The sequence below is a fragment of the Lepidochelys kempii genome, chromosome 10 (genome assembly GCF_965140265.1).
Source record: "Lepidochelys kempii isolate rLepKem1 chromosome 10, rLepKem1.hap2, whole genome shotgun sequence".
NCBI classification, from domain to species: Eukaryota; Metazoa; Chordata; order Testudines; family Cheloniidae; genus Lepidochelys; species Lepidochelys kempii.
The window spans coordinates 14,243,172-14,255,334 of record NC_133265.1 but is presented as its reverse complement, the minus strand read 5'-3'; the positions used below and the strand labels follow the sequence as shown (position 1 = coordinate 14,255,334).

Genomic DNA, 12,163 nt, shown 5'->3' with positions numbered 1-12,163 from the left:
CTCTGCAGGGAAATGGGAAAGGGTGGGTACAAGGGAGGCCAGGTGACAGGACTGTAGGCTCAAAGGCAGGTCTGTAGCACAGTCAAGGGGGATCAACATGGAGACAATCCTCCGTACTAGCCAGACTGTGGGCTGGGAAACAGCCCAGGAAGGGTCTGTGTGGCAGTCACTAGAGGGAAGGCTGCAGGAAATGCTGTGGACCACAAGAGGAACTTTTTATGCCTGCTAGGCTAGGTGAACTACTGGTATTTTTGTTCTATTCCAAGGGTGGTGAATCAGGCCCAGAGTAACTCACTGAAGTCATTGATACACCAGCTTAGGGACTGGCCCATTCAACACTGAAGAAAGGAAACCAAAACGTTCCCCTTTCCTCTTTGGCTAGTCTCATGTGCTCACTACATTTCTCTCCTCTTCTTATCTTATGTATTTTTGGCTCACTAGCAGCCAAATTTCCCTCAGGTAGATCTCTTTATATGAGTGTGCAGTTAGGGTGCAAGCAGAAGAAGGGTATGTGAAAATTGCAATCTTGACTGACCCCTTGGGGATTGAACCAGGGACTTGCGATGCAAAAAAGCACGAACTAAGCTAGCTTAAGCTACAGTGACCTAGCTGTGGCTGCAACACATCCATCTCATCTGTGAATCAGCATCGAGGGAGCCCTGTAACAAAATACTGCTGGGTTAGAGATGCAACTAGCCCTTTCAAAGGAGCTGGCTGGGTGTGTTCTGAACATGCATACCCCAGTTGGTGCATATCAGCAAATGGTCTGGCTGGCGGACTTGACCTCAGGGTTAGACACACAAGCCTATTTTAAGGATTCCATGGGGCGAATGCATGATGCCTTAGTAATGGGAGTGTTAGTTACAGTTTGGGCAGATGCAAGGCAGAGAGCAGCAGGTCTTCAATCAGTCCTCCATTGGCTGCCAGCCCATCCCCTGCAGTGCAAAAGAGACAACACCCAGCAGGCCAGGGAATTTAGCTTACGTGAGAGAAAGGCAGGCCGAGGGCTGGAATGCAGATGTGTAGCTGCAAGGAAAAGAGGCAGGCTGAGTCTGGGTAGAGAGCCCAAGAGCCATCAGCCACGCTGTGCCTGTTTGCCTTGCGGCTGATGAAGCAGAGGAAGGATGTAGACCTGATCGTCTGTGATGCTCCCACTTACAAAAATGAAGCTCCAGGGCACATTAAATGGCCCTGATTATTAGTCTGTCCCTGTGCTAGGTGCAGGAGCAGATTGGAGACAGGGGGACAGTGTTAAGTCATCTTCATGCTCACTGTGTTTGGGGGCCAGTTCACTTAGATCTGCTTTAGGACCATGGGAAGCAGCCAATAGCAGGAGCACAGCACACTCTGGCCACACCCTCTTCCCACCTGCAACTGGTCCTAAATGCTGGGGTGTGGGAATGGAGCTGGTAGGGTTGCTCTGTCAGTTAGTTCTATGACAGTGGGGGAGCCCCATTAAACAGCAGGTATTCCCTCTGTACCCCCTTTATGCCACAAGAGTGTTGTAAATGGTCTTTAGAGCAATGGGAAATCAGCCCCCGTGACTTCAGTGGTGTTACTCCACATTTATGCTGGTGTGTAAAGCACAGCACTGGGTCAAATCCCACTCTTCTATTCAACAAGAGTTACTAGGGCTTAAAGAGAAAGCACTGCACAATTTGTGCCAGTTTCTGCAATTAACAATGCATGAAAAATGGTGCACGAGTGTTATCCAAACTGTTAGTTCTTTCTTTGGATGAATCCTCTCAGCAAAATAACTTAATAAGTAATCGGTGCTCAATTGTGTGATGCCAATTTTAATGCAGACTGAGGCAGTCAGCATCTGGAATTAGTTTCTTGGTCCAAGTCATTAGCTGTGTTTAGTTTAGAAAACAAATACTGCATTAGGAAAGGCCTATATCCAAATACGTCTTCTAATCTTCTACCTACACATCCACCCCGCCCCCACCCATGCATCCAAAGCTTCAAGGGATTTTCACAGGGTTGGAGCTGGGGGAGGAACAATGCCACTGAGGCAGCATGCATGCTTTTTGTGCAGCCCTACCCAGATCCACTATATTTTCATCCCATAAACCCACAGAGGCAAAGTGGTTTGGTCCCATATCACTAGTAACCGGGCTACATCCAAATAACACACTGGTGCATTCTGAATCTTCCTCCCATTGGTCCCCAGAAAACTAAAGAATTTGAGACATCAAGCTCTGATAATAAAGATTCCCTTCTGCATTGGGGTTCTCAGGTTGTCCAGCCTATACAAAATCTTGTCCTTGAAAGAAATTGAGAAATAGATCACATACATAGATTCAAAGGCCAGAAGTCCAGTGTGGTGATCACCTATTCTGACCTCCTACATAACATAGGTCAGAGAGTTCCCTTAAATAATTCCTGTTTCAACTAGAGCAGATTTTTTAGGAAAACATTCAGTCTTGATTTACAAATTGCCAGTGATAGAGAATTCACCCCAACCCTCGGTTACATCTCTGGACTGGAATCCTCACCAGTGGCTGATGACAGTTGGATGGATAGGACTGTCCACAAACCTAATGAAGCCTATAGGATAGTTACTTGAGAAAACTATTGGCCCTGCAAAACGTCTTGATTTTGCAGAGATGGTAATGCCCTGCTCAGGGGGGAAATTATCCTGCACAGACACATTTGTCCTGTAGAAGCCCTATCCTCCACCAACCCTCTGATCTCTTGTGATACATGAAACAACTGGGGTGCAGGTCATAGTGATGCTGTCAGGCCTTGCTCTAGATCAGAAGACTATGTACAAAGTGGTGAAGAGAGCAAGGTATGTTTAATTAGGAAACTGGAGCCACCTCCACAAAATATCAACAAGGAACCCGAGGATGCAAATTTCAGCTCAATGAGGTTCCACACAAAAGCACAAAACAAAGAGCAGAACTAAAAGTTAGCTGCTGAGAGAAAACATGGAACCAGATAAAAAGGAGATGTGGTAAAACACTCCTGCAGTCCTACACCATGATCAGCCCAAGAAGCTGCATGCCAGAGGCCAGATCCCTCAGATAATGTAAATGGGTGTAGTTCCATTTACTTCTGTTAACTCCCAGAGGTGGATCTGCCCATAAATGTCAGAAAACGAGAGATGCTGTAGAGTAGTATTCAGATCTTAAAAAGGGTGGAGGCAATACAGAAAAACAGAGAAAGAGGAGGTGTCCACAACATGAGACTGTTCTACCTCTGTCCTTTTCAAAATATCATTGGCATTATTTTCTTAAGATATTTACAGTGGGCTAGAATGTGACTCTGGCTATATGCTCACACAGAGGAGAGAAATCTCCCCTTATATCTGTCCATTCCCCAAAGCTAGTGATGGGGAAATGGACAAAGACTAGCAGATCCTTGGCTACACCCCTCCTACTGAGTGGGCAGAGTTGTACAGCAGGCAAAGAGGGAGAAGTAAAGTACTGTTGGTATATATAGGGTGACCAGATAGCAACTGTGAAAAATCAGGACAGGGAGTGGGTGGTAATAGGTGCCTATATAAGACAAAGCCCCAAATATCGGGACTGTCCCTATAATATTGAGACATCTGGTCACCCTAGGTATAGACCTAGGTCATCAGAGAAGACCTGACTCCAAGTATTGTAGTCATTGGAAATCTTTCCACTGGCTTCAACAGGCTTTGGATTACACCATAAATTTCTACCTGTCCCACCTCCAGGAGCAAGGAGGAAGCAGGATAAGAATTGTGGTTCTGATTCCCAATGCCTCCTGGTGGTACTCTGGGGTGGTACAATTTACACATCTCCCCTTTCTCAGGACTGTGTCTAAAGTCCCAATCTCTCCCAATGAATAGACTGAGAACTGCCTTTGTAATCTTCAAACAGTGATACTTGTTTTTATTCTGATATGTTGCAACAATCATCAAAAGCAACATTCTTTGAATTTATGAAGGGTCTCCATTTCAGACATAATTTCCTCAATCTGTGTCAATAACTATAACAAATTTCAAATAATTTTTAATGTCAGTTTAAAAAAATAAGCAAACCTGACATGACATTTTTATCACGCATTTACTATCTCAAATCAAATGGTTTACAGCATTGCATTCTGGAAATATACAACTTATGAAAAATATAGCCTATTAAAATATGTTTTCATGATAACGCCTTGAATGAGTTATAGTTACTCTAGTAAAACTATAATGACTGTACAGCTGCTAAGACAAAACTATTGTTAACATGTTTTGCTACAATAATCATGGCACCTGCTAACTCTGCTATGGCATGTTTAGGGGTCTGTCAACATTTCTTCGTAAACATTATTTTCACGGATTTTAATTGAGCCATAAATGTTAACCCAGGAGTGGAATTTAGCATGTAGGGCCTTAAAATACTGTTGAAAAATATTCAACTATTTTGACATATTTGGATTTCAAAAGGAAGTTTACTGGATTTAATTTATGCTTCTTTTTGCTCTTCTAGGAGTCAAATATGAATTGCTTTGTTCTTCTATGTTGAGTGAATTTAAACTGGGTGCAATTTGCCACCCCAGAGACTGAGGTCATAGCCCACTGTTGGCTCTCAGTAAATAATAAATAAGAATAATACTTGTCCACGGAACAGATACAGAAAAGACAGCAACAATATAAATTTCTCCACAGGCCTGGCCAACATGCCTTAATTCTAACCACATCTGGAAGTGAGAAGGTCGTTCCTTCTTTCTTCTCTTTGTCCTTGCTCCTGAGATTATCAAAGATGCCAACTATGCTGGTCCTTATTATGGGCCCCTGCAAAATGGACTGAAACCACGCCTTCTTTGAACGTAAGGCATCCCAAACAACCAATTAATGGTAATGACTTTCAGTCACTACTGACTGGACTGAATTCAAATTAGCATCCTAGAGGGGAAAGGCCCCTTTCCAAAGCCGAGCCATTTATTATTCTGGGTCATCCTTCACCTCGATTTTCAAAAATGGTTTCCTAGAGTTAGGCTGCCAAGTCCATATTCAGGCACTGTGACATTTTGGGGATCATCCAGACTGGTAAGCGGTTGTGTCACCACCTGCCCTGTAACCTTGGAGGCCTCTATGCTGTGCAACTTTGGATCAGATCCCTGACACCAGTATCTTGCCCATGAGCACAGTCTCACCCTGGCTTCCACCAGCCTGGTTACTTCCTGCAGAGTGATATCATCAGCCCTTCCAGTCCCGAGTCTCCCCAAATCTGTCCTCCCTAAGTTGTTAACTACTAGACACTCAGATTTTTCCCCTTTGGCTCATCGCTCCCAAAGGCATGAAACCAGCCCCCCAGTTAGCAGTTCTCTTTGGCACACACACTCTACACAGTTTGCACACCAGAGACCTGCTTGGGTAAAAATAAACGAAAACGTTATTTAATAGAAAAACCACATATTCAAAGATGAAATAGTAAGAGAAAGCAAACATACAAGTAACACAGAAAACAAACATAAAGACACAACCTGATGCTTTGCACTTCTATATTAGATAAAATCCCTTTTATTATCTAAGTTACCTATTGCCTTCAAAGAGTCTCCCAGCAATCGCCCCTAGCCATACATACAGAGAGACCATCAGCCCCACTGGCGCAGTGGTAAAGTGTAGTAAATAAAAAGGGCTCCTAATGTTATCAGACTAATCAAGTTTTATTACTTTTCCGTAATTCCTTTCCAGCAAACATTACCTATTAAATACTTTAAGTAACTATATGAGAAGTAGCCTTTTGATTAAAATAGATTCTGTTTTAACTCTTTTTTTAATCCAGGCCATTTTTATAATTAAAACCTTATTCAATTTTAAACACTTACTAACAGAAAATACAAAATTGGAACCCAATGGCTGGACTCTGTTCCTTTTACATTGGCAAAAATCATCTGTTTGAATGGAATTTCACTGAGGTAACTTACATTAGAAGAGAAGAATTGCTACTAAAAGTTGAACTGGGGATTTACTGGTGCCTTAAATCCTTCTTGCCTCCCTTGTATGAGAAACCCCACTGACATTAATGGCCCTGATTCTCTGTGACACTAATGCCCCTTTTCACCCTTCTGGAAGTCGATGTAAATGAGAATCAAGCCATACATCTGCTACCCTATTTGTGCCTGATTTTGCTCCAGTTTAACTCCACAGCAAAAGTCCCACTGAATCCTATGGCAGTAGGATCTGGGCCTTTGCATTAAGGGACTTTTTGGAATCCGCATCTCATGCATTTGCTGATTGTTATTGTAATCTGGGGTAGGTGTGTTCCTGATTCTACATAACTGCTCTGGCTTATTCTCAGATCTCCTCTGAAAACATCTCTGTACTCCGTTGCTTCTGCTTCATATTTTCACCTTGCCTCTGCTATTACATATTGTTATATAGACCTGAGAAAGATCATGATTTTACCTCTTTCAGTATTTACCTCTCTGGTCTGTAAATCTTGATACTCTTAAGAGAAGTGAGTATCTCCTTATTGTTTAATTCTGTGAGGGTGAAGTTCATTCCAATGCCCAGGGCTTGGGCAAAATCCTACACACCGCTTAAACTTCACTTTATGGCTCTCCTTGTCACTTGAGTGGATTTCACCCTAATCCTATTCTTTCACTCAGTAAGGGCTTTGGGGATGTAGTTTGTATGAAAGATGCAGTAGAAAATAAAGTAATGCTAGCAGTTCTGCTTTTATATTTCCACTGTCAGCACACCAATTTGCTTTCTCCCTTCCAATGTGCATCTCCTTCTTGATAGCTTGATCCTGGGGAAATAGCCCTCTTCAAATAATGGAATTATCATGTGGCATGCACCTTTTTAGTCCCCCTGAAATGTTGTGTCATGTCTTTGGTTTACGTCACTTGTTGGAAAACATGCCAAAGCACTGAAATACTATTACACTGTTTCTCTATTGGATGCCAACGCACAGGGCTGTTCGTCTAATTCATCCTCCAGATCAAAGCCCACACAGGCAGCTCTTCTGCCTACAGCTATTTTCCTTTTACTTTCCTGCTTGACAGTAGTCCCTCGGATTCCTCTATTCTGCTCTCTTTGAATGGACACAGTTTCCTTTAGCCTTGGAAATATAATTTATGTCTATTATAGTGTATTATAGATTACAGATCAGGGCCAGCATGTATTATTGGCTGGAATGTCTGTTTATTGTATGTCGAGTTCTTAAAATAAATAAATACAAAGCCACCCTGCTGAGCGGAGAAGGGAGCAGGAAGAAACAGGGGAGGGTGGAGAAACTTTGTTCTCAAAGTTTAATTTACAAGAACAAACCTTGGAGCATGATGTATTAACTTCATGTTGTTTGCTTTTGTCACATTGTGTATGTAAAGATGGCAAAACGCCTGGCCCCTCTCCAGCACAGACCACCCAGAGAGCCGGAGCAGAGCTACTGGCCGTACACACCCAAGTTCAAAGGTTCATGGGAGAACTCACCAATTTAATCAGTTATTAGCTGTCTTTCCTGTAAGCAGATTGGATGCAACAACACCACTGACAAAAGGAATATCTTAACAGACTGGCTGTCTGGGACTGAAGAATTACAAAACCAATCTCCACCCCAACACTGAGGAAGTATGTGTGCGTGTGTGCGCGTGGTGAGAGAGAGAATGAGACAGAGGGGAGGGAAAAAGGGAGGAGGGAACCCAGGCACAGAGAAAGAGAAACATCACTCCATCTCTCTCACTCCACAGGAGCTGAACCAAGAGCAGGAAGATGTTTGATAACACACAGTACCCCTATAACTGTTTTAATTATGATGGGGATGACTATCCAACCTGTAGTTCTGATGAAGAGAAAAAATTCACCAGACCAGCATACAGGTAAGGTTAAGTTTTCAAAGTCTTCCTTTCTCCAGAGAGATTGTCTGCACTGTCCGATAATGGGAATTCCCCCTTGGCTTTCTCTAAAAACCAGTACAGGTATCCTTCCAAGTAGTTTCCTCGAGGCACAGAGAACTGGGGGAGGAAGTTCTTTTTCCCCTTGAAATAAGTCTTTTTTCTTCCATCCCTGACTCCCCCTTCCCCTTCCCATTCCCACTCCTTCACTTAGGGGAAAGTGAAACTTCTGCCTTTAATGTCCTGGACTCCTTTGTATCATCAGATTTGAGCTGTCCCCTTCTGCACTTTTTAGGGATACTGAGGGAAATTAATCCAATTTGTCAGATGCTTATTAAGGAAATAAATGTGGATGTCCCCACAACGGAAGAAAGATGCACTGTGTGGGTTCATGAATAGGTCTGGGGAAAGATAACATCCGGTGTCCCTCTAACTAGCCAAGGTGATGAGCTCTCCAGCCCTGAAGTTATAGGAGGCAGTGGAGTGATGGAGTCCCACAGTCTGGTACATTTCACTGGAGCGTAATAGCTTAGGGAAACTTTCCTTGAGCAGTTTGAGATTTTGGTGTTTTTTTAAATCTAAGCACTGCCTGCTGAGTGAAAGGACAAACAGCCTGACTGGGTTTCAATTGTCTGTAAGTAATGCCTGTGTATCATGCTGTATGAATCAATGAGTCTTAAATAGGGATCTTGCTCTTAGACTAAAGCAAAAGGATTCTGAGCAGACTGGTTGATGTCTGTAAGAGCCATCTCAGGTCAAGAAGTGACACAACCAAAATGTAGGACAAGGAGGAATTTTATAATTTTATAAGAATCATATACACATCTATGTGTGAGTGAGTGTGGGAGACAGAGGTAGATCCTACTTATAAAATATATACATACAAGGCAATGGCATAACTCTGAGTTTTCCTTTTTCAGCTACATTGCCTTAATTGCAATGGCCATTCAGCAAAGTCCTTCAAACAAAGTGACCTTGTCTGGCATCTATGATTTTATAATGAAGAAATTTCCTTACTACAGATCAAATCAAAGAGCCTGGCAGAACTCCATCCGACATAACTTATCACTTAACAGTTGTTTTGTAAAGGTAAGATCATTAACTGTATATTTGCATACATGCTGTGCGCAACTGAAAATATCTGTATGTGGGGAATAGTCTCCCAAAGAAATGTTGGAAAGAGGGGAAGCCAAACAATTCAGCTCCAAATAATTGTAAATCTCTCTGCAGCCCACAAGCTGTCATTTGAAAAGGTAATGTGCGTGTTCCTTTCTGATTTATGTTAATATAAAGCAAATTGAAGAGGCTGGATTGTGCCTACCAGTAGTATAATGAAGGAGAAGAAGCTTAAATGGCTTGTCATGTATGTTTACACCATTTCTTGAATGTAAATGAACACAGATGTTAAGCAGCAGCATTTGTAACACATACAAACACTGAACTGCCTTTAAATGAATACAGGTTCCCAGAACAGAAGGGAATGAGAAGGGGAAAGGAAACTATTGGAGCTTTGCATCTGGATGTGAATCAATGCTGGATCTTTTTGAAAATGGGAATTACAGGCGGAGACGGAGAAGAAGGAACATGAAAAGGGAACACAAAGAGCAGAGACCAAGTGGAGGAAAAGATCCTTCCTCCCCTGAATCGTCTTCCATGGATTCTGGTTTATACAGCATCTCCTGTCATGAAAGTAAATGCGAGCCAGCCGAATCTGGACCCAAACTCTTGGAGCCTCCTGGGTTCTTTCCAAACAACACCTCCAACAGACAGAGCCTAAACAACGTCTCCCTAGGAAAATCTGACTCTGAAATTAAATTTAGCATTGATTACATTCTTTCAGCCCCAGACCCTTTGCCTGTTCTGAGATCTCAGTATCATATGCAAGATAATAAATACCAATTACTGGAGTCTCAAAAAATTAATCTCCCATTCTGGACAATGTGATATTATTCATACCTGGTAACAAATTCTGTGATACAGTCTATACAACAGCCTGGTATCACTGAGTATCATCAGTTGGCCATCTTTTTCCACAGTAGTACTCAGAAAGAGTGAAGAGTAACTTGATCAGCCAGCTGAGATGCTATTTATACCACAAGAACTTAGTTTTCTGAGGTTAGAATCTAATATCTAACTAACAGCACAGTTGATGACCTTGATATCTTATGAAACTGCAGTTTTATTTTCTAAAATATCACTGACACCAGCTTGCTTTGTATGGATGTTCCTTTCTTCCTTAAATCAATCTACTTTCAGTTTGCTTCTGTCACATTGTACTTTGTAAAAGACCAGGGAGATGTGACTTCACTTACACTGGTGTAAATTAGGATTAACTCCACTAAATAGGCCAGATCTTCTGCTGTTGTAAATCCAGTGTGGTTCCATTGATTTATATCAACTGAGAATCTAGTGGGTTTTTTCTTAAATTGGGTCAAGAAAACAATTTAGCCCATCCTATTTAGCTACATTTAGTATTATGGCTTGGACTATTTGGGTAGTATATAGCATAGGTCAGCCACCATGCTATTTGACAAATATGCTTATTCATTGCACGATTATGGAATTTTTGTTGCAAATCAGGGTATAAGTGCATAGCCAGTGGAAGTGAAATAGTATTCCAATTAATTCCATGAAAGTTATTGCAGGGCTGCTGAACTCTGGTAAACTCTGATGGCTGATATTACAGACACTGACAGACTCACAATATCTATGGTTAAAACAATTTTTCCTCAGATGTAAGAAACCCCTTGCATATATTTTACTTAGTAAGCATAAATGAAGGATCAGCCCTGCAAGAAACTGTATCCACTGACAAAATGTGGGAAAAAGTAAGGTCCCCCTACCTGCTTTGAGACAAGCTGTACACTTTTATTAAGTGGATTTTTATTGATTCTTCCTGCAAGCAATCACCAAAGTGGTACTTGATACAATTTCAGCAAAACTGGTGAGATTTATAATGTAGAGACATTGACATTAGGATCATGAGCTCCATTTAAAATTATTGTAGCTTGATTACCCTATACACTATAGATGGATATTTTTAATAAAAAATTACAATTATGTACAATAATAATTTTTTTTCAAGCTCATTTTGCACAATTGTTTTCCATTCCCTAACGATGGATTCCACAGAACGCTTATTTGTGGCATGGCTTGACTTAACCTTGCAAATAAACAAACAAACAAAAAGCGCAGGATACTAGTTGGTGTAATAGGCAATTATATAAAGAACAAAATTCTGTCTTTGTAACATAAATTCAAGGTAAACAAAGGTAGCTGAGATGATAAGATGATAAGCAAAATTGTGCAAAAGGTATGCTCAGGCATGACTTGAATTTTTATCCAGAAGCTTTGACATTTCACTAAGTTATTTTACATTGTTGCTAATATATACTGTACATTTATACCATATATTCTTATATATTGTTATTGAGAAAGGGAGCAATATCACTGCACTTATATGTTGTAAAAATGCATGATGTATGTCTTCTTGGTGTTAAAAATATTGCCATCTACCTACAGCTTACCAGCAGCAGTATTTGTTACAAATTGGAAATAAATTCTTATTTGTTTTCAACAATATAAAACTTGAAATCCTTAGGCATTTTTATAACTTAGCTAAATACTTTTTTAAACAAGAAAGTGGCGAACCATGTAGAAGTTGCATCACAGCATGCCTTCCAAAGTTTCAAAGAATCCTTCTTTTTGGCCAAACTCTGCCTTCAGATGGGAGCTTGTCAGTCTCATTGAATCAATGAATATTCTGTGTAGTCATCTGAAGACCGGGTCATCTCTTCTTTACACTGATGTAAAAAACAGAATAAAGCCAATGGACATGGATTCACATCACTGTAAGAGAGAACAGAATTTGCTCCTTAACATGTTATATAGGTGTGCCAGGGCATGTCAGTACTTAGTATCTCTATCTATATATGCACTCAGTTGTGTCTGTGTGTATGTGTATGTTTGCCCCTCTATGTTTATACATACATTTATGTATTACCGCTTTATATGCAAAACTGTTTTTCTTACTAGTTTTAAACAGGGCGACAATGCTGTTTAGTTTATAGTTACAGTAAATCTATACAGTACATTTGAAATATATTTTTCTGCTGCTAAATGTACAAATATGCTTCTTACTATGTATTCTTTGTTGGTGACATTTTGAACAGAAGTTAACTAAATTGCAGCAAAGGTTGATACTGAGCCCAATCCTGGCTCTTACTAAATACAATGGGATATTTGCCATTGCTTTCAATGGAGGCAGGACTGGACGTATGGAGTAACATTTGGATAAATGTGTTAGAAAATGCAGAGGAGGGAAATATAAATGTAAAGATTTACATCAGAGAGCTAAAGC

The 12,163-nt window shown here is 40.9% G+C and overlaps 1 protein-coding gene across 3 annotated transcripts; it reads left to right on the top strand.

The window, feature by feature from the left end:
- The first annotated feature begins 7,078 nt into the window (after positions 1–7,078).
- FOXL3 (forkhead box L3) lies at positions 7,079–11,910 on the top strand. Of its 3 annotated transcripts, XM_073362101.1 has the most exons (4): positions 7,079–7,540; positions 7,660–7,788; positions 8,724–8,892; positions 9,265–11,910. In XM_073362101.1, the coding sequence occupies exons 2-4, from the start codon at positions 7,682–7,684 to the stop codon at positions 9,745–9,747; spliced, it is 759 nt and encodes a 252-aa protein (XP_073218202.1). In that variant the 5' UTR covers positions 7,079–7,540; positions 7,660–7,681; the 3' UTR covers positions 9,748–11,910. The 3 variants fall into 3 exon arrangements, with proteins under 3 accessions (XP_073218202.1, XP_073218203.1, XP_073218201.1); XM_073362102.1 differs by lacking the exon at positions 7,079–7,540 and having other exon boundaries at positions 7,550–7,788; positions 8,826–8,892; XM_073362100.1 differs by lacking the exon at positions 7,079–7,540 and having other exon boundaries at positions 7,550–7,788.
- Positions 11,911–12,163: the final 253 nt, after the last annotated feature.